The sequence below is a fragment of the Odontesthes bonariensis genome, chromosome 15 (genome assembly GCF_027942865.1).
Source record: "Odontesthes bonariensis isolate fOdoBon6 chromosome 15, fOdoBon6.hap1, whole genome shotgun sequence".
Classification (NCBI taxonomy): domain Eukaryota; kingdom Metazoa; phylum Chordata; class Actinopteri; order Atheriniformes; family Atherinopsidae; genus Odontesthes; species Odontesthes bonariensis.
Genome location: NC_134520.1, coordinates 4793809 through 4813615, shown reverse-complemented (window position 1 = coordinate 4813615; position 19807 = coordinate 4793809). Strand labels below are relative to the sequence as shown.

General features: G+C 42.4%; 1 protein-coding gene across 2 annotated transcripts; it reads left to right on the top strand.

Moving 5' to 3' along the window:
* Positions 1-5746: 5746 nt before the first annotated feature.
* plcxd1.1 (phosphatidylinositol-specific phospholipase C, X domain containing 1, tandem duplicate 1) lies at positions 5747-11724 on the top strand. 2 transcript variants are annotated; one of them, XM_075484789.1, is made up of 8 exons: positions 5747-6031; positions 6183-6267; positions 6513-6661; positions 6945-7087; positions 7180-7308; positions 9700-9855; positions 10222-10402; positions 10505-11724. In XM_075484789.1, the coding sequence occupies exons 3-8, from the start codon at positions 6538-6540 to the stop codon at positions 10747-10749; spliced, it is 978 nt and encodes a 325-aa protein (XP_075340904.1). In that variant the 5' UTR covers positions 5747-6031; positions 6183-6267; positions 6513-6537; the 3' UTR covers positions 10750-11724. The 2 variants fall into 2 exon arrangements, with proteins under 2 accessions (XP_075340904.1, XP_075340903.1); XM_075484788.1 differs by having other exon boundaries at positions 6154-6267.
* Positions 11725-19807: the final 8083 nt, after the last annotated feature.

Below are 19807 nucleotides of genomic sequence, written 5' to 3'. Positions count from 1 at the left end.
GATGTGCTATTCAGTAACGTCAACTGTCTGCGTAAAAGCAAAAGCTGATTATAGATGTGTGATGACGGTAGTTGGACTGCCTTTACATCTGCTAACAGATCATTATACACACTGCTTTCTTTATCACAGACGATAAATGTTGAAAATTTAGTGGTAAAACATGTGTCTTTGCAGTCGTTGCCATTACTCATGTCCCAGATTTGATAACAAACGACTTGGCATGACTCATTGCACAGCGCATGGAATACTATCTTAATGTATTTTGCTGCACAGTGTTTGTTGTATTTTACACAATTCTTCAATAACTCTAAACCAACATTGTAAAGAATTTTTTTTTTTTTTTTTTTTTTTAAAGCAAACATTTGACTGCTTGCAAAAGCACTGACATTTTGTAGTCCACATACTATGCTATTATGTGCCATCATGCCTTTGAAACAGGCCTTCATTTTGTGGTAACCCAAAAGCAGAGCTAACCTAGATTACCCTTTCAACTGAGTAAAGGGAAAGAAAATGAAATTCTAACTGTTGCTTCCTGGGCAGTGAGAGGACTAATGTTTCTACCAGTAAATGCAAACATGTGGCAGTTTCTTTAGTTTAATTGTATTCTGTGGGTGACACTCTGCTATTCACTAACCGGAAACCTCTGACCCTCACCCACTGTAATCATTTTACAAATACACATCACATTTGTAAGGACTCATTTTTGTTTAGAGACCTAATGACCCTTGTATACATATGCCCGGTGCTCACTTTATCACATATTTCTCTTTAAGAAGTACCTTTTTAAAGTAAATTCTTGAAATGATGGTCCTTTCATGCAATTGGATGTTTTTTTCTGCAAGACCCCTAGAATTTTAATCAACCTGCAAGTAACTTGAAGGTGATAAAATGGACACAATTTAGTCAAACGCAGACGGAAGTGAACAAATATGACAAATAATTGTTGGTAAAATATTTCAAATTGTGATCTTGTTTATCATTCAATACTTTGAATCAGCTATTTGAAGTGACACTAGAGGGCACTATTGTCTTACTTATGGACTTAAAGCAATATTATCCATAGTTCTAAGTGTTGGATGTAGGCCGTAAGGTGAACCTCGAAAACTCCTTCAGAACACCAGGCTTGTTCCGCGCTCTCCGAACCAAACACGCTTCAGCTCATAAAAAGATTTGAGTTATGTTGAGGTTTAAAAAAAAGTTTCGCCGCTCAGAACACAGTACTTTTTTAGTTCGCAACGTTTAAAGGAATAACTAGTGCCTGGCAAGGCGTATGTACATATTCGGCAGGCGTAATAACAATTTGGCTCGCGAGAGGTGCCACGGTTGAGACGTCATCAGAATGGACGAATCGAAGAGCTGGTATGTCAGCTGAGCTGGTAAACAGAAACAGCACCGCTGCAGCAGCGCGATCATCCAGCAGTACCGAAGAAGACGAAATTTCGACCGAAAGATTTGTTACATGCACATATCTTCTGTTAAGCATGAGGAAACACAGAATTTCACCTGCACAAGGTGGAATGGAAGGAATCAGAAGGAACAAATAAAGAAGCACTTGCTGAGTTCTTATACGATGCGTGGCCACATGCTGATCTTACAGCAGTGGGAAGAAAGCTCAGCTTGTACATAGCACATCAACACCAATGTCACTGTGTGACTGTACTGGAAGGTGTGCAGTCTGTTCATGCTGTGGAAGACCTGCAGTGTGACCACGAAGAATATGACACTGGTGTTTTTGCATGCACAACATGCTGCACAGGAACATAAGACTGTCATTATTAAGAGCCCTGACACTGATGTAGCAGTCATTGCTGTGAGTCTGCAGAAAGATTTGCCATGCAGCTTGTACTTCTTCACAGGGAAGGGCAACAGAACACACATAATGGACATTACCAAGGTGTCATCAGCTCTCGGAGCCAGTGTGTGTTCAGCCTTGATTGGGATCCATACATTCTCTGGGTGTGACTCCACAAGGCAAAAAGAAGACATTTGCTGTGGCATGCGAGAAAGATGTCTACCTGAAGGCTTTCAGAAATCTGGGGACTGAATTTAACTTGGACCACTCTACATTAGCATTACTTTGCAAATATGTATGCCATTTGTACGATCAGCCAACCGCAGAAAACATCAATGAGGCTAGGTACAAAGCTTTCTGTATGGCATCATCAGCCTTGCCAGAATTATCTATCTCCCCAACAAGTGATGCCCTCCACCAGCACTGCAAAAGGGCAAATTATCAGGCTAAAATAATAAGGTCATGTGTAAAGCAAAAGATTGGACTCATTTGAATCGGTGGTGGAGAGGAGGACACTGAACAAACTGTTATCCATCATGGATAACCCCACCCATCCTCTCCACCAGCTGCTGGTTGGACAGCGGAGCTCCTTTTCCAACAGGCTCATCCAGCTCCGCTGTCACAAGGACCGTTTCAGGAAATCCTTCCTACCAGCAGCCATCACCATATACAACACCTCCCCTCTGGCTGGAAGAGAACTTCAACCTCAATAGGCTTGAAGTCTCTCCTAAAAAACAATAACAAAAAACAAAAAATACTGTAGATTTGTACATAGCAAATGTTTATTCACTATTTCTATTTATTTTATATTTTATTTTATTTTATATTTATTTTATTCTATTCTATTTGCTTGTTTTTTACTACTTTAATTGTTTTCATATACTGTATGCTGCTGCAACAAAACAATTTCCCTAATTGGGATTAATAAAGTATTAATAAAGTAGACTTGTGCAGGTGTTCCAGCTGTTCAAACACCACAAAGGAAACAGAGGATAAAGAAGATGACAGCTGCCCTGACACTGACAGTGAGGAATAGTGTATGTGTGTGTGCGCGCGTTTTTTTTTTGTTTTTTTTAGCTTTATTCTATTCCATTTGTATCATTCCTTTTATTATGGTTATGTATATAAGTTTATGCCGGTTGATGTGTATGCCCTACTTGTTTTGATTTTGTTATGTGTTGTATAGTTATTAGTGAATAAATCAGTAAATGAATACCTGAATGGTAAATGGCTAAATTGGCTCAATTCAGAAATACATGAATGAGCATTATCGTTGATAATTATTATTTTATGTTCACTTTAAAATGATATTTTGCGAGATTCCTTTCTGTAGGTTAGTTTTGACAGCATCAGACAGGTTGTCATTTTTCCAGTTTGTTGTCGTAAATCGGCAACGTGATTGGTCCAGCGCGGTCACGTGGTGTCTTGTGACGTCAAAATCGTCATTCAGCCCTGCGGAAAATATCTTCAGAAAACGTCTCGGTTTAAAAAAAGTACAGGATTCTGTGACGCGAAACTTTTTTTATATGTGCAAAATAAGTTGGTCATTTTTATCAGCTAACGGGCATGTAGTTCGGAGAGCACGGAGCGAGCCTAAACGAAAACGGGGTTCACCTTACGGCCTAATGTGGGTCATATTGCATATGTGTGAAATCACCGAAGGTGTCGCTAATAAGAATTGGTGTCGGTGTGCCAGCGGGTAGAAAATCAGGAACCTGTTGCTGTCTGATTTGTGTTAAACACGACTATCACCTTATTACTTTCACTTTTGTTTTTTACAGTGATGTGCCAAAACGTGCTTTGAAAAAGATATTTAACCGACAAAAGCAGCAAAAAGAAATGTTTGGTTTGATGGAGAGTCATGAAAGTTGGCTGTTGAGGCAGTTTGTTTGCTTCACCGCACTGCTTAGTGTTGTTTCAGGGTGTATTGGCCTGCTGAAAAAGCTGAGAAAGACCTGAGCACCTGAGGGATAACAAACAAACAGACGACTTAATCAATTTTCTCCTGGTGAGCCAATTCTAGTACAAAGTTTGATTTAAAGTACAATGAAATGTTCCTTTTCACAACTTTAGATTCTGCTGACTGCAGTGATTGAGGTGAAGACAGCTTAAAGTGTGTCCTTTTGACATTTTATGTTTATGTAGTATCTAGATAATATAATATAGATGCTGCATTTCAATTCAACTTTAATAACTCCCAAAGTGAAATGATATTGTCATCATAAATAAAATAAAGAAATAATCGATAGTAATAAATAGAACAAACTGTGTACGGTTATTGTTGCAGGTAAGTAAGACCTGTACCTCACTGCAGTGGACCTGAAGAAGCCTCTGACTGAGGGCACTGTGTTGTTTACACGATGTATAACTCCAAAGACCCCGTTTTCGGCCTTTATTACTCGGTTAAGTTAGTGTTTATGGATACTTTTTCACATTGCACATTTCCCTTTCATATACAAGTCAGTTTTCCTCAACATTCTTGGCTTGTGACCCCACAAAGTAAATCGGTGTCAATCATAACCTCTGACCTGGGAACAGTTTGTTTCTCTTTGAATCATTATCAGATTCAAAGGGGTCTTGAAAGCTTAAAAATCCCAATTTTGAAACCAAAAATGGATGTTTATTTAAATAGTTCAGAAATGTTGTTTTCTCTCATTGTGTTAACGGACCCTGGAGCATTGTTTTGAGAAGTGGGTTACTGTTTTGTGTGTACCACACAAAAGTATAGCTACTTTACAAGGCTATGGGTGCTGGCCTGGCACTAACTCAGTGACAGATATAGAATGAAGATAAAATGGATTTGACGGAAGTGCCAGTGAAAAAAAATAACAAAAGACATTACTAACGTCTGTGATTTGATAAATGGAATGATAATTTAGCCATTAGATATTCAGATTAATTTAAAGCTGATTTGATTTAAAGTAGAGCACTACTACTACTACCATTAAAACGCCTTTAATTAAAACTATCAAGCTAAAAACAGAGCCACATTTCCCTTTTCATGACTTAAAAAAAAGGGCATTTATCATGTACAGTTTTAACGGAAGTTTTGTGTTGTGATGAATGCTAGACAGTAAATGATTAAATTACTTCACGGAATCACGTACTGATTTTGTCACAAATCTTTTCTGTTTACATCTCTTTCGACTACTCAATGTTTCAATTTACCTGCATTCCCAGCACCTTTATTTTTTTATATAATTTTGTAACCAACACCCTTCATATGAAGATGCAGTTATCAAACGGCTGTAACGACTACATTGTTTCCACCAGAAATGTCCCTGCAAACTCATTGCTGGCTAGCTAACGTTAAAGTAAAAACTCCATAATTTTACATTTTTAACCACCATGTTTGCACTGTAGTCACAACCCCAAGGGAAACCACGAATGTAGGCCGTACTATACATTTGTAACTCATTTTTATAAAAGTTATATGTATGTAACTATATTTATTTTCATAAAAGAGAAAGTTTGGTGCTAACTGTGCTTTGTTAGCAAACTTACTTGCTAATGTAAGTTTGCGAACACCCCAAAGACAACGCTGACTGAGCAGGTTTTAGTACGTTGAAGAACAAATGTTATAACGTATATGAACTGTAAATGTTTAGAAATTAATATATATACAGGGAAAACAAGGAGTAAAAACGAAAGGCAAACTGATTAAAATTTAGTACGCTAGCTAACATTTAAACGTGAAACACCACATACAGCTGAAACTAGTGCCATGCAGACATTTGAGCAGATACTGATAATCTGAAAGTTAAACGATGTTGCCATTAGCCGCGTTGCTAGTCTGGCTACAATTAGAGGAAGTCAACGATGACCAGTGTTTGGAACATGTTGTACCACTGGCCACTCCTAATTGGCCTCGCAGGTGTTTTTTTTCTAAACATCATATCATGTGGAGCTGTAGGGAGGGTTGGGTGTATCTGGGAGTTTCCAGCCAACAGCGTACTTCTTCCGTCTCATATCACTCAACATTACGTTCAAGTGTAACGTTTCAGAGGGCTCTTTAAGAGGAGAGCCTCCTCTCTCTATCTGCTGATCTGTCAGTCGGCGCGGTGCCGCCGCCGCCGCCCTCCCCGCGCATCCTGCCGCAACTCAGGGGACCTGGACTCCCGGTGGGACCGCGGCAGTCAGGCTGACTTAGGCAGTAGGACATTATGGGTAATCGATGATCGACTCTAAAATGCGCCGGGCCCACCGTCCTCGCTATCCAGGGTTATGCAGGAGTAAAAGGTAACCAGACTGGTCCGATGTGGAGGAAGGCATCCACACTTTATCACCGGATCACGTCATACATGTTTTCTGTGTTGGGTATGCTGATATGACTTTTTGTTCTAACTCTTTGGGATGGCCAGCTTCTTCTGGCACACGCCTTTTGTTATAGTCACCGTTGTTCCGCGGCTTGGTGGTTTGGCCGGCTCAGCTGGTTGGTCGTTTGGAGGAAGCAGCAGCAGCTGCTTTTAAATCAAGTAAGTGTGAGATAAAACAGGGCTGCACCTTTAACATTACTGTGCCACTCTAAGATTCTGCACACTGCACAGAAGTTTCCTCCACATTGATGTCAAATTTGTCCTAACTATACCCACCAAAAAACACAATGAAAGGTGCAATAAATGAACTATCGCTTCCTTACATATATAACACACACCCATTTCTCTAACACATTCACACATGTAATCATCTCAGTTATGGAATTTTTTTTCTTTTTTCTAAGGGAGCGGAGAAGTCAGATACTCGGCATGTCATCGGTGGTGGTGTCCGGACGGAGTGAGCTGAGCCTGAGAGAGCTGCCCATGGAGAGCTGGATGTCTCACCTGCCATGTGCTCTGTGGGACACCCCTTTGTACCACCTGGCCATTCCGGGTAGGCTGCCATATATCCTAGACCACTGCAGTAGTGATGATGTAGGGTTTTAGTTAAATGTGTAACCACAACACTGCGCAATGTTGAATGGCCTGGTGAGCTCAGAGCACTGCAGCTAAAACAAAACCCATGCAAATGTGCAAAACCCAAACAAATTAGTTGAACATGTGCTATAACAAGGCGATGTCAAATACAGTTCAGACACCAGAGCAAAACCAAACCACCACAGCGGGATAAACATACGCCTTATGATGATTACGTGTATTATCTTTGCCCCACTCAGGCAGCCACAACGCAATAACCTACTGTCTGGACATGAATGACAGATCTCCTGTTGACCCCATGCAGCCAGACATGCTTCAAAAGCTGGACAGATACATGAAGCCCCTCATTCGCCCATTTGTGTACAAGTGGGCAATAACCCAGGTAATGAAATTAGGTTTTGTTACTCACTTTAAAAGATTTTTTTTTAAAGCTGGACAGCCGATGTAATAGACTGCGCATCCCATATCTTGCAGGAGTACACTATAAAGCAGCAGCTGGACTGTGGGGTCAGATACTGCGACCTGAGAATCGCGCACAGGCCCAACGACAGCTCCAACGATCTGTACTTCTACCACGGGGTTTACACCACGCTCACTGTGGAGGTGAAGCAATTGCACGCGGATGGAAATGATGTTGCCATAGAGAAATTTATGCTCCTTAAAAAAAAAAAGAAGCTAATTTGCATCTAGAGTAAAACCATAAAAAAGAGGAGCGCCCATGCTCAGTAAATACTAATACTAAATCCTCCTGAAAATACATTAAAACCCAAAGTTTATATGTATATGACACATGTATCATATATTTTGGCTAACGAAGTGGAAGTAACACAAGTGACAAGCGTAACGTAACAGTAGCACACGTGGAGTGTTGTGAAGTTATGAGGGATGTACAGAACATATTAGTATCATGCAGTGTCATCCCAACTCTGAAAATTATTCTCACCTCAAGGATTTATAGACACACAAGTCATGAATCTGTTAGTTTCTGTCTGTTGGTGAAACCTGCGGTGCTTACGCGTCATTGTTCAGACACTGGCACCTTTAATCTGAAGGGCCTCGACTGTCAGGGACGCATACAAATGTAAAAATTGATAAAGTGAGTCTGCAGTGCAGCTTAAAAGTCTGGACATACTAAGGTATGACAAAATGTGAATCAAAAATGTTGGATCCCCAGGAGGGTACTTTATGAAATTACAGCTACTTTTATATAAAGTGGCCCAGATTTACGAATTTCATCGACATTTTAACAATTGTACAATCACAAACCAATACTTTATTCACAATTGAACACAGAAAACATATCAAAGGTTTAGAGTGAGACATCTTACTTGTTTGCTTATCTTGAATTTCATAGCAGCAGGACATCATAATGATGTTGGGACGGGAGCATTCCCTCGTCTTTTAACAACAGTCTGTAAACATCTGGGAACTGAGGAGAGCAGCTGCTGGACCTTTGGAAGTGGAATGTTGTCCCATTCTTGGCTGACACGGGATTCTAGCTGCTCAACAGTGCTGGTTCTTGCTGCACCTTGCTGCTTCACTGAATGTTTTTAGTTGGTGAAAGATCTGGACTGCTGGCAGGCCAATCCAGCACCTGGATTCCTCTACTGTGAAGCCATGCTGTTGTATCAGATTTAGAATACAGTTTGGCATCGTCTTGCTGAAATATGTAAGGCCTTCCCTGTAAAAGACATCGTCTGGATGGGAGCAGATGTTCCTCTAAAACCTGTAAAAACCTCTCAGCATTGCTGGTGCTTTTCCAGATGTGCAAGTTGAGGTCAGTTCCATTGGCACTAATGCACCCTCATACCATCAGAGATGCAGGCTTTTGAATATAACAAACTGACAACAAGCTGAATGGTCCCTCTCCTTAGTTGATCCATGATTTAAAAGAAGACATTCAAATTTTGACTCGTTGTACTGCAGAACAGTTTCCCACTTTGCTTTGGTCTATTTTAAATGAGCTTTGGCCTGAGGGTCTCTGCCTCTCTAAGGTGCTCTTTTTATACCCGGTCATGTTACTGACCCATTTCCAATTAACTTAATTAGTTTTAACACGTTCCTCCAGCTGTTTCTTATTAGTACCACTTATTTTTCCAGCCTTTTGTTGCCCCTGTCCTAACGTTTTTGAGACATATTGCTGCCGTCAAATTCAAGATGAGCTAAAATTTTCCATGATATAGTAAAATATCTTAATTTCAACATTTATTATGTTTTGTACAGATACTTGTCCAGATGCAGGCGGCCAAAATCAAGTCAAAGTACAATTAAATATGTTGAAAACGAATTGATATAAGTTCAGAGAACACTCAAAAACAAAAACAGTTGAGGAGAGACATTTTAAACACAAAGGTTGCACAGTAACGCATGAGTGTCTGTTGTGAAGTGACACAGTCAACAATAGACACTGTAAGCTACTGGTACACACCAGGTCAAGTAAGACTCTGTCACCAAACTTAACTGAACTGATTGGAAACAGTATTTATCTCTTATGTATTTTAAGTTTTTATGTTGAAAGTTCCCGAGAGCCACTTTGAGCAGGCAGATAGGATAACTCATTTCTTTCTGCCACCGTGATTGCAGGGACTGTTTTCAGCGTACAATCTGTGTTAGATATTCTGCTAATGTTACAGCTCAGGGCCTAATCTGATTTTCAGACTTTTTTTTCGCTGCAGCTCTAGTGGGAACAAATGAAGATTAGTTCCTTGAAGGTTCAGATGAAATGTTTCACCATACCTAGTAGTGTTACTTAGCTCCCTAGCTAACTGACTTTTATGTGTAATGGAAGGGTAAGGATGGACATTTCAGGAATTCCGTTTGATGAGTGCAATGCATTTTGACCTCCTGGGATTTCAAGGAAAGCTGCAGTTGGATTGTTGCAGACTTGCCTTACAGACGTATGTGTGACTGCACCTGGTAATGTCACAAGCTTTGCGTGTGTTGCAAGCTTTTAAGATAAAGCTGTGACTTATGTATCTTTTGTTTTGCTGACAGACCGTCCTGATGGAGATAAGAGAGTGGCTGGATGCTCATCCCAGAGAGGTGGTGATTCTGTCCTTCAGCCACTTCCTTGGCCTGAGCCAGGAGCTCCACATCCAGCTGCTCACCACCATTCGCAACATTTACACCTCGAAGCTCTGTCCCAAAACGGTAAATCTGTGCTTCCTTAATTACCCAGGCAGGATTTTACAGTCAACTTATTGCCAGCAAATCCTGACAACAGACCAAAAAACAAGCAAAGCCTGATTTGAATTATTCCTCTGTGCCGTCGAGCTCCGCAGTTGTGGACTGGTCACTGCTTTCACTGCTGTTGAAAATACTCACTAGAGCACCAAGTGTGTGTCAGTCCACAGTTGAAAAATAGTCCTCCTGTTTAAGGGATGTTTGATAAAAACTTACAGGGGTTTGGAAGTTGTTGATATTGGAAAAAATATAGAATAACGCTAACCTCAATCTTAAGAGTATCCAAAACAATAAAACAAAAAAAAAAAAACTGTTATATTTTGTCAATTTTAGGAAACATTAACTCTTCGAAAACTGTGGGCTCTGGGCTACCAAGTGATTGTGTCCTATGAACACAATATTGCCAGCTCTCACAGCGACCTGTGGCCACATATCCCTTACTGGTGGGCCAACAAGTGCAAAGCTGAGGCTCTTATTGAAGAGTTTGAACGCAGGAAACAACACGGCAGACCAGGTAATTTAACGCATGACTTCAAATGTCTTTACAAAAGCAGAAGATAAAACGTAGCGGTCTCTTGTGACATAACAACGTAACCCTCTGTCTCTTCTATTTTAGGAGGTCTCTTTGTCACAGGCATTAATCTGACCGAGGACCTGAAATACATCTGCACACACCCCACAGAGTCTCTGAAGGACCTGGTGATGGCCACGTATCCCACGCTGCTCAGCTGGGTCAAAGAGCAGGCTCCCGGCTCGGGAGTCGGCTCCCTCAATATCATTGCCGGGGACTTCATCACGGAGAGCAGTTTCGTACCAACAGTCGTCACCCTGAACGAAAAGCTCCTGAAATGGCCCTCGTGACTTCTCGCCAAGAAGCCGAAATTATTCGACAAAAACAAGCACACCGCAGCATGAAATTCACACAAGCTTGTTTTGTTAGGAAAGACAGAAAAAATACTTAGGCACTTGAATTATTTATTTGAACATAAATGTACTTGCTGGAGGAAGCCACGTGTACATTTCAGTCCTAAAGCTGCTTGGAAACAGACTTTTTGGTATTTTGACCTGCACTTGTTTGTTTACATTCAGCTCCCTGTTTATGCAATGTACTGTATCAGTTTTCATAGGTCAGCAAAGTGGCCAGTTTCATGCCACGCTGAACTAAGCAATAATGGTGCAACTCACTTTAATGTAGGCATTTTAGATGCATAAGCACAACCAGTGACTTCAATGAGCACATATGACAGTCCGGAATCATAAAGAAGGCATAATGTTTAAGATGTAGCTAAACTACCACCTCAATACCTGTATTTAATCGTAGAGAATGTAGAGATTATACATGAAACTTGGATGGAAATGCATGGGAAACTTATTTGCATGGACCCTCTACTTGAAAATTGACTTTAGCCCATAGCTTAGGCCTTGAGTTGAACTCACATTGCACCGCTGTGCCTGTGAAGATGAGCTTTTTCAATAAACACGAGGAAATTTAAGCAAATCATCTCATTTTGTTTGCTGACCATTAAGGCTGACAGCTCAAAGTTAATAACTTCCCATGTCATCAAGGAAAAGGCACAAAGCGTGAAAGTTTGTGACGCACAAAAAAAAAAGGTATCTGCTGCTGTGAAGAACAGATAATTATTGGTCATAATAAGTCTCATTTGTTTAATACGGCTCTCTTTACCTGGTTTTTGTACTTACAGGTCACATGTATGCAGAAATATAGAATATTTTAAAAGTTTGAACTCTCTTAAGCATCACTGCAGATCGTAAGCTTTTCTAAGATGTGAGTCTGAACTCACCTGGAGGTTTGTTTCAAATACAGAAATGAAGAAACCCTGTGTTTCGTGTGTTTGTTCTTTTTTGGTTTTGTTTTGATTTTTCTTTAGGGAATGTTCAACCACAGGGTCCCTAAAGGGCCACAATGGAGGGGGTTAACTTTCAATGCTTTTTTTCTCCTCCTTTCTTTTGTGTTCCCCACAGTTGTTTGCATCACACGACCACTGTGAAACACTGTTGCTCTGGGATCAGTTCCGTTATAATGGTCAGTGTGATGAACAAATGGAGATACTTCACGTAGACTCCTTTCAGTCTACGTGAAGTACTAATTTAGGTGAAAGCCACAAAAAAATACTTCCTCTTATCTCTTATATATAAGAATGTAATGCATATATTCACTGAATGGTTGGCTTTAAGCCTAAGGTACAAATATTTTAACAGCACAACATTAGAAATGTTCTAATAGAACAAAAACATTTTGTACCATAAAAAGGTGCTAAAACTTAAGTCTACTCTAAAGCAGCAGTATCAGTAGCTACTCAGCATTCAATCCTGACTTGCCTGAATAATATATATGCAAATAAAGTTTTTTTTTCTTCATTTATTGATGTGTGTACTGTTCTCTCTGTGTGTTTTGCTCTTGCGTGAACACAGATAAACAGCCAGCCAAACTCCTTTTTCAAAGAGCCAGGAAGTGAGCGGCTTGCTCCTTTAATATCTTACACATAAGTCAGCATTTCTGACTGCATTGAATTCGGTGTAAAACTAGAAAAGACAGATACAAAAAAATGTCTTAATAAACAGCCATGTAAATATCAATAACAACGTATCAACTGCTTAAAATTAACTCAACAAATATTAGCACAGCATTCTAAAAAACAAGGCAAATTAGCTACGAAATTACTTTTATAAAAGTAACAGTATAATTACAAAGTTATAAAGTTATAAGTTATAATTATAAAATACTTCTATAAAGTATAACAGTACAATAACTTAAAAATCTTATCAAACCTGTAAACAATTTGTAACACTTACAACCATTGCTTTCTGGGAGATTAACTGCATAACGGCTGTGAAACTACTATAAACTGCTGTAAACGGCTATAAACGGCTATAAACGTTTTCTTCGTTGTTACTTCCGGTTCGTCAAGGGATTTTCAAAATAAAGGCGCCAAAAATACATATAAAGAAAGAAAACTGAATCAACATTTCAAAGTGTATTTTAAACATATTCAGGGCAGAACACTCCCCGTCTGGCATTTACTGATGCCACTTAAGACTAAACTGTCTGAACTCTGGCTTTCCTTTGCCAGGAGTAAGACCAACTCAGTGATAGGCCTTAAGAATGTCTTTACTTTATCATGTGATGTTGTCCTGACCTCAACTTTGCGGACCTTCCCATCACCGCTTGGACTGGTAAATGTGACCAGACCCATTGGCCATTCATTGCGTGGGGAATCACTCTGTTTAAAGTGATACTCCGGAGTAGATTCAACCTGGGGTCATTTGAACCGTGATTTCCAGCCAAGTAGCCCACCCGCAGTTTTTTCGATATTGACTGAACATCAGCTGAGTTACTGAGTTATCCCGAATAGCTTCGTACAAGGGTTAATGGAACCTGGCAGTATCCCCAAAATTACCACACTGAAATCACATGCCATGACACCAAACTTCTACAGTAGTACAAATATGGTCTGTACTCACCAAACGATGCATTTGGAAGTTTGAAAATAGTCCAGGAGTTTATTATTGTCAACACAAGCCTGATAGCTTCTCTGCAGCTAAAGCTGCATCGACGTCACTTCAGAGAGCTGGGAGCTTCAAAATAAGATGAGGGTTGATCTACTACTGTAGACAACAAAGCAAGGCTGCTCAGTTTCTCCATTGATAAAATAACTTCACAACTCTACAACATAAAAATTCATAAAAAAAACATGTAGAATATAGCATATACTTTGTTGTCTACAGTAGTAGATCAACCCTCATCTTACTTTGAAGCTCCCAGCTCCCTGAAGTGACGTCGACGCAGCTTTAGCTGCAGAGAAGCTATCAGGCTTGTGTTGATAATAATAAACTCCTGGACTATTTTCAAACTTCCAAATGCATCGTTTGGTGAGTACAGACCATTTTTGTACTACTGTAGAAGTTTGGTGTCATGGCATGTGATTTTAGTGTGGTAATTTTGGAGATACGGACCAGGATCCATTAACCCTTGTACGAAGCTATTCGGGATAACTCAGTAACTCAGCTGATGTTCAGTCAATATCGAAAAAACTGCGGGTGGGCTACTTGGCTGGATATCACGGTTCAAATGACCCCAGGTTGAATCTACTCCGGAGTATCACTTTAAGTAGCACAATGTCTCCGACTTCCAGGTTGCGACATGCTGTGTGCCACTTACGCCTTGGCTGAAGGGTATGGAGGTATTCGGTTCTCCATCGACTCCAAAACTCATTAGCAAGTGCCTGCACCTGTCTCCACTGACACTTGAAAAGATTCTTTTCCTTGAAAATGCCACGTGGAGCAGACACACCTGGTTTTTGGGTCAAGAGCATAGCAGGAGTCAGCAGCATTGGAGAGGAGGGGTCGGAGGAGACCGGGACTAAAGGTCTGGCGTTGATTATAGTACACACCTCTGCCATTAAAGTACAGAGCACATCATGAGTCAGGTGAGTATGCTTGGTTCATAGCAACATGGAATCGAGTATCCTCCGGGTCACGCCAATCATGCGCTCCCACACTCCTCCCATGTGTGATGCATGCGGGGGATTGAATTCCCATGTGCAACCATTCTCGTGTAAGTACTTTAAAGTGCTGGTTTGCTTTGGATCATCCGGTCTCATGTCCAGTTCAGAACTGGCTCCAATAAAGTTTGTGCCTCGATCTGATCTCAGCTGCTTCGCTGGCCCTCTTACAACGAAAAACCTTCGGAGGGCATTAATGCAGCTGGCTGCATCCATCGACTCTATGACTTCTACATGCACAGCTCTGGTACTCATGCATGTAAAAAGTATGGCCCAGCGCTTGCTTTGAGCTGCGCCACCTCTGGTGCGTCGGGTGAGAACCTCCCAGGGGCCAAAAACGTCTAATCCTACATAGGTGAATGGCGCTGATGAGCTCAGACGCTCTGGAGGGAGGTCGGCCATCTTTTGGACCTCAAGTCTTCCCCTCAGCCTGCGGCAGGTGACACAACGATGAAGGACTGAACTTATCAACCTCTTGCCTGCAACAATCCACAGGCCTGCAGCCCTGATTGCTCCCTCAGTGAATTGTCGCCCTTGGTGTTCAACTTTCATGTGGTAATGATTCACTAGTAGTGTTGTGACATGACTTTGTTTCGGGAGAATGATTGGGTTTCTCACCTCTGGACTGATCGATGCATGTTTCAGACGTCCTCCGATCCGTAAGAGGCCATCATTCATGAAAGGATCGAGGTTCAGGATTGCGCTTGTTCTTGAAATTGCTCTGTCTTCTTGCAGTGCAATGTACTCTTTTGGATAAGCATCCCTTTGAACAGACTCAAGTATAACCCACTTGGCTGCTGTCAGCTCTTCTGGAGTACGAAGTCTGCTGCATCGATGCCATCCTTTACATGTAGCTGGTGTGTCAGATCTGAATGAATGAGTTTGATGGATGAAGAAGGAAACTGCCCTCAGCAAAGACTCCCAAGTGGAGAAGCGCTGGAAACGTCCTGAGGTAAGTTTACATTCATTAATGCAGGTAGCAAGGCTGGTCAGTTGAGGTCTCACATCTGCATCTGTTCCGGGATCCACCAACTTAAAGGTCTCCTGTGTTTCAGCCAGAAATGATTTGTGAAGGAACTCTGGCCCTGTAAACCACATGCTGTTGGTAAGTTGAGATGCTGGAACAGATCTGGTGGCCAGATCAGCTGGATTTTGACCTGTAGGCACATAATGCCACTGTTGAGGGGAGGTTGTCTTGCGTATACGGTGAACACGATTGTGTACATACACAAAGAATCGCTTTGTTTCATTGTATATATAGCCTAGGACAACTTTACTGTCACAATAGAACCTCACTGCATCTGGTTTGTGGTCAAGCTCGTCAAGGATCAGTTCAGCCATCTCGACGGCCAGCACAGCTCCACACAGTTCGAGGCGAGGGATGGTGGGCTCTGGTGGAGGAGCCAGCTTAGCCTTCCCGAGCACAAAGCCAACTCTGCACTGCCCATCTGTCATGACAACTCTGAGGTAAGCTACTGCCCCTATTGCCCAGTTTGAAGCATCAGAAAAAAGACATAACTCTGTGTATGTGGCACTGGAGAGAGATCGTTGTATGTATGAGCGTGGAAGATGGAGAGCACTCAGGTCCTTTAATGATTCTTTCCATGTTTCCCATTTGTTTAACTTGTCTGCAGGAAGTTCGGTGTCCCACTCGTGAATGTCGGCAGAAAGTTCTCTGAGCAAGGCTCTCCCTTTGATGGTCACTGGTGCAACCAAGCCCAACGGGTCGAAGAGGCTATTGACAGTGGGTAGCACTCCACGACGGGTGAATGGCTTGTCGTTGACTGCCACTTTAAATGTGAAAGTGTCAGAATCTATGTTCCAGCACAAACCAAGACTTCTTTGCACTGGAAGCTCTTCTTTGTCCAGTCCCAGATCTCTCAGGCCTGCAGCCAGATCTTCAGGTGTGAAGGCTTGCATCACTGCGACACTGTTAGAGGCGATTTTATGCAGTTTAAGGTTTGATTCTCCCAACAAAGCTTGAGTGCGCTTGAGCAGATCAATGGCTTCAGTCTCAGACGGGAGGGAGATGAGCCCATCGTCCACATAAAAGTGTCGCTCAACAAAGTGGCGAGAGTCAGAGCCATATTTTTGTTCACCTTCTTGGGCAGCTCTCCGGAGGCCATATATAGCAACTGCTGGCGAAGGGCTGTTCCCGAACACGTGTACTCGCATCCTGAGTTCAATCACCTCCTCAGTCAGATCGTTATCCTTGTGCCAGAGGAATCTTAAGTAGTCTCTGTGGTCTTCTCTCACCAGGAATCCATAGAACATCTGTTGGATGTCGGCAGTCAGTGCAACAAGCTCCTTTCTGAATCTAAGCAGGACTCCCAGGAGCGAGTTATTTAAGTCAGGGCCTGAAAGCAGGACGTTGTTAAGAGAGATGCCACCTTCTTGTGCGCTCGAATCAAATACGACTCGTATCTGACCTGGCTTTTGGGGGTGGTACACTCCAAAAATGGGTAAGTACCAGCACTCTGAATTCTCAGGAAGAAGGGGAGCTTCTTCAGCATGTCCGTTTAAAAACAGCCTCTCCATAAAGGCAACAAACTGCTCTTTCATTTCAGGATTTTTGCTCAGTGTACGCCGCAAGGAGTGGAGACGGGAGAGGGCTTGAGCACGGTTATTTGGAAGGCGTGGCCTGGGTAACCTGAAAGGTAGGGGGGCGGTCCAGCTGTTCTTTTCATCTCTGTGGAACTCCTTTTCCATGACCTCAAGAAACGTTTCATCCTCGAAAGACAGGGCAGGTTTGTCATCATTCTCTGTTCTCATGAAGACACTGCATCCAAGTTTGTCTTGAGCTGCCACACCGTTGCCAGAACAGCTGGAGAGATGAGTTGAGGTGCCGGGTCTGTGCTCCCCGCCGTAGCTCATCTTTTCTTTGACGCTGATGTGTTTCTGACATGGTGTTAGATAGGATGGACGTCCGTTCTGCAGGACGTTGGTCTTAAAGACGGATACAGTGGGTTTGTGAGCACTATCAATACAAACTTCTCCCACAATCACCCAACCTAAATCCAAACGCTGGGCAAAAGGTGCATTGTGGGGCCCACTGATTTGCTGTCTCACCTTGTGGACACGTATGAGGTCTCTCCCTAGTAAGATCAGGATCTGCGCCTCAGGATCAGGCTGTGGGATGTAAGGTGCCACGGGTTTCAGGTGAGCGTGGGAAAGAGCGACCTCTGGTGAGGGGATTTCTGAACGATTGCTCATGATCTCATTACATTCAATGAGTGGCGGTAAGTCTAAACACACATCACCATTTATTGCTTGTACCTGGAAACCGGCTGCCTTCCTTCCAGTCATTTCAACAGTGCCGGCGCAAGTTCTCATCAGGTAGGGTGAAGGGGTGCCTTGGATACCAAAGAGCTGGAAAAACTCAGCTCTAGCCAGCGAGCGATTGCTTTGGTCATCAAGGATGGCATACATCTTGACTGAGCGTTCCTTTTGTCCTTGTGGGAAAACTTGAACCAAGCATATCTTTGCACAAGATCGAGCTGGAAGGCCTTCTCCACAGACCTCAGTGCACCTTGACGTAACCTCTGAAAGTGTGTTGTTTTGCTGCTCCGTGTCTGGCTCAGTCACAGATGACACTGCTGGTGAGAGGTGTATGTCTGGATGCATGGCTGTGCAGTGTCGATCACTCTCACACTCGTAGCATTTCAGTTCCACATAACAGTCTTTGGCCATGTGAGTAGCAGAGCACCACCTAAAACATCGCCTGTGATCTCTTAGCAATCTTTTGCGCTCTGTCAGCGGCTTCATTTTAAAGGCTCTGCACTTTTCCAGAGGATGAGATTTATTGTGAAGTGGGCAGTATTTAGCTGGATCACCACTGTTTTTCTTCTCCATCTCTGCTCTATACATTGAGTTTGAACCTTCTGCTGCTGACAAGTCTGTCTTATGGACAGATATAGTCGTTCTCACACCATCATGCTTTAATATGGGCCTCTCAGTACGTAAATGAGTGCGGCTATTGTTCATCAAAACAAAGCTGGGGTCATTTCTAGCTTTTGCCTCACCGTTGACAAAGTCAGCAAAGAAGGAAAACGGGGGATAACTTACAGCATAATGTTGTTTATATCTTGACCCAGTAGACAGCCATTTTTCTTGTAGGTTTAATGGCAGCTTTTCGACGATGGGGTTGATGCCCCGAGGTGTGTCAAGGTAACTGAGTCCAGGTAAATATCCATCGTCTTTGGCTGAGAGCAGCTCCATGAGCAGGTCACTAAGTTCTCTTAGTTTAATGTTCTCCCTTGAAGTGAGACGAGGAAAATTGTCCAACCGCTTGAATAGAGCACTCTCTATCACTTCAGGGGTGGCGTAGCACTCTCTGAGCCTTGTCCAAGACATCTGAAGTGCGGCTTCAGGGTTAGTGACATGTACTGCTCGTATTCTTTTAATGTGTTCAGATGATTCTTTTCCTAACCATTTTACCAGGAGATCTAACTCTTCACCAGCTGTTAGGTCTAAGTCTTGAGTGGCATTAAGGAAGGAAGACTGCCACGCTCTGAAGCTCTCAGGCTGATCATCAAACTTGGTAAGACCTGTGATTACTAACTCCCTGCGTGCCAGATATTTAGCAAAGTCTATCATGTTAGCAGCTGGATTAATAGCAGAAGTCTTTGTGCGTCTTGGTGTTGTGGGTGAACCAACATGGCGGTGGATGGGGCATAATTCAGGGGCCTCCTGCCTTGTCAGTGGCTGTGTCTCTTTGATATGGGGATGGGACAGTGTGTCTGGGGTAGGTGTGTTAGGACTGAAGCTGGTCTGAGCTTGATGGTCCAGATATGCCTCTGTTCGCTGTTGAATAACCAGTGGTGAGACGTCACTCCTGATGACACTGCCTATATCCTCATATTCTGATCGTGCTGCAGCTTCTAAGATCTCAGCCTCTGCGTTAGCAGCAGCAGCTTCTTTTTCAAGTTCTAGTGCTTCTAGGTCCGCTTCTAGTGTAGCTTTTTCCAAATCCAATTTGGCTCTCTGCTTTTTCAATTCCAACTCTTTTTGTCCGTATGTGACTCTGGTGCGTGCTGCTTCAGCTGCGGCTCTGGCTTTAGTGGCAGCGCTAGCCACTGAATGCTTGGAGGAAGATGTGCGCTTTGAGCTGGCTACTGATGCTGCCTTGTCATCCTTTTGTGTTGTCTGGGCTTCCATAACTGCAGCAGAAGAATCCCTCTGATGATATGGTTTTTTACTGTACTGTTCTCTCTGTGTGTTTTGCTCTTGCGTGAACACAGATAAACAGCCAGCCAAACTCCTTTTTCAAAGAGCCAGGAAGTGAGCGGCTTGCTCCTTTAATATCTTACACATAAGTCAGCATTTCTGACTGCATTGAATTCGGTGTAAAACTAGAAAAGACAGATACAAAAAAATGTCTTAATAAACAGCCATGT

What these genes read in the sequence shown, in the direction of transcription:
- plcxd1.1 (XM_075484789.1), top strand. Translation starts at nt 6,538, where the DNA reads ATGTCATCGGTGGTGGTGTCCGGACGGAGTGAGCTGAGCCTGAGAGAG. An exon ending in ACACCACGCTCACTGTGGAG is followed by an intron (nt 7,309 to 9,699) that starts GTGAAGCAATTG and finishes TTTTGCTGACAG; the next exon opens with ACCGTCCTGATGGAGATAAG. An exon ending in CGAAGCTCTGTCCCAAAACG is followed by an intron (nt 9,856 to 10,221) that starts GTAAATCTGTGC and finishes TGTCAATTTTAG; the next exon opens with GAAACATTAACTCTTCGAAA.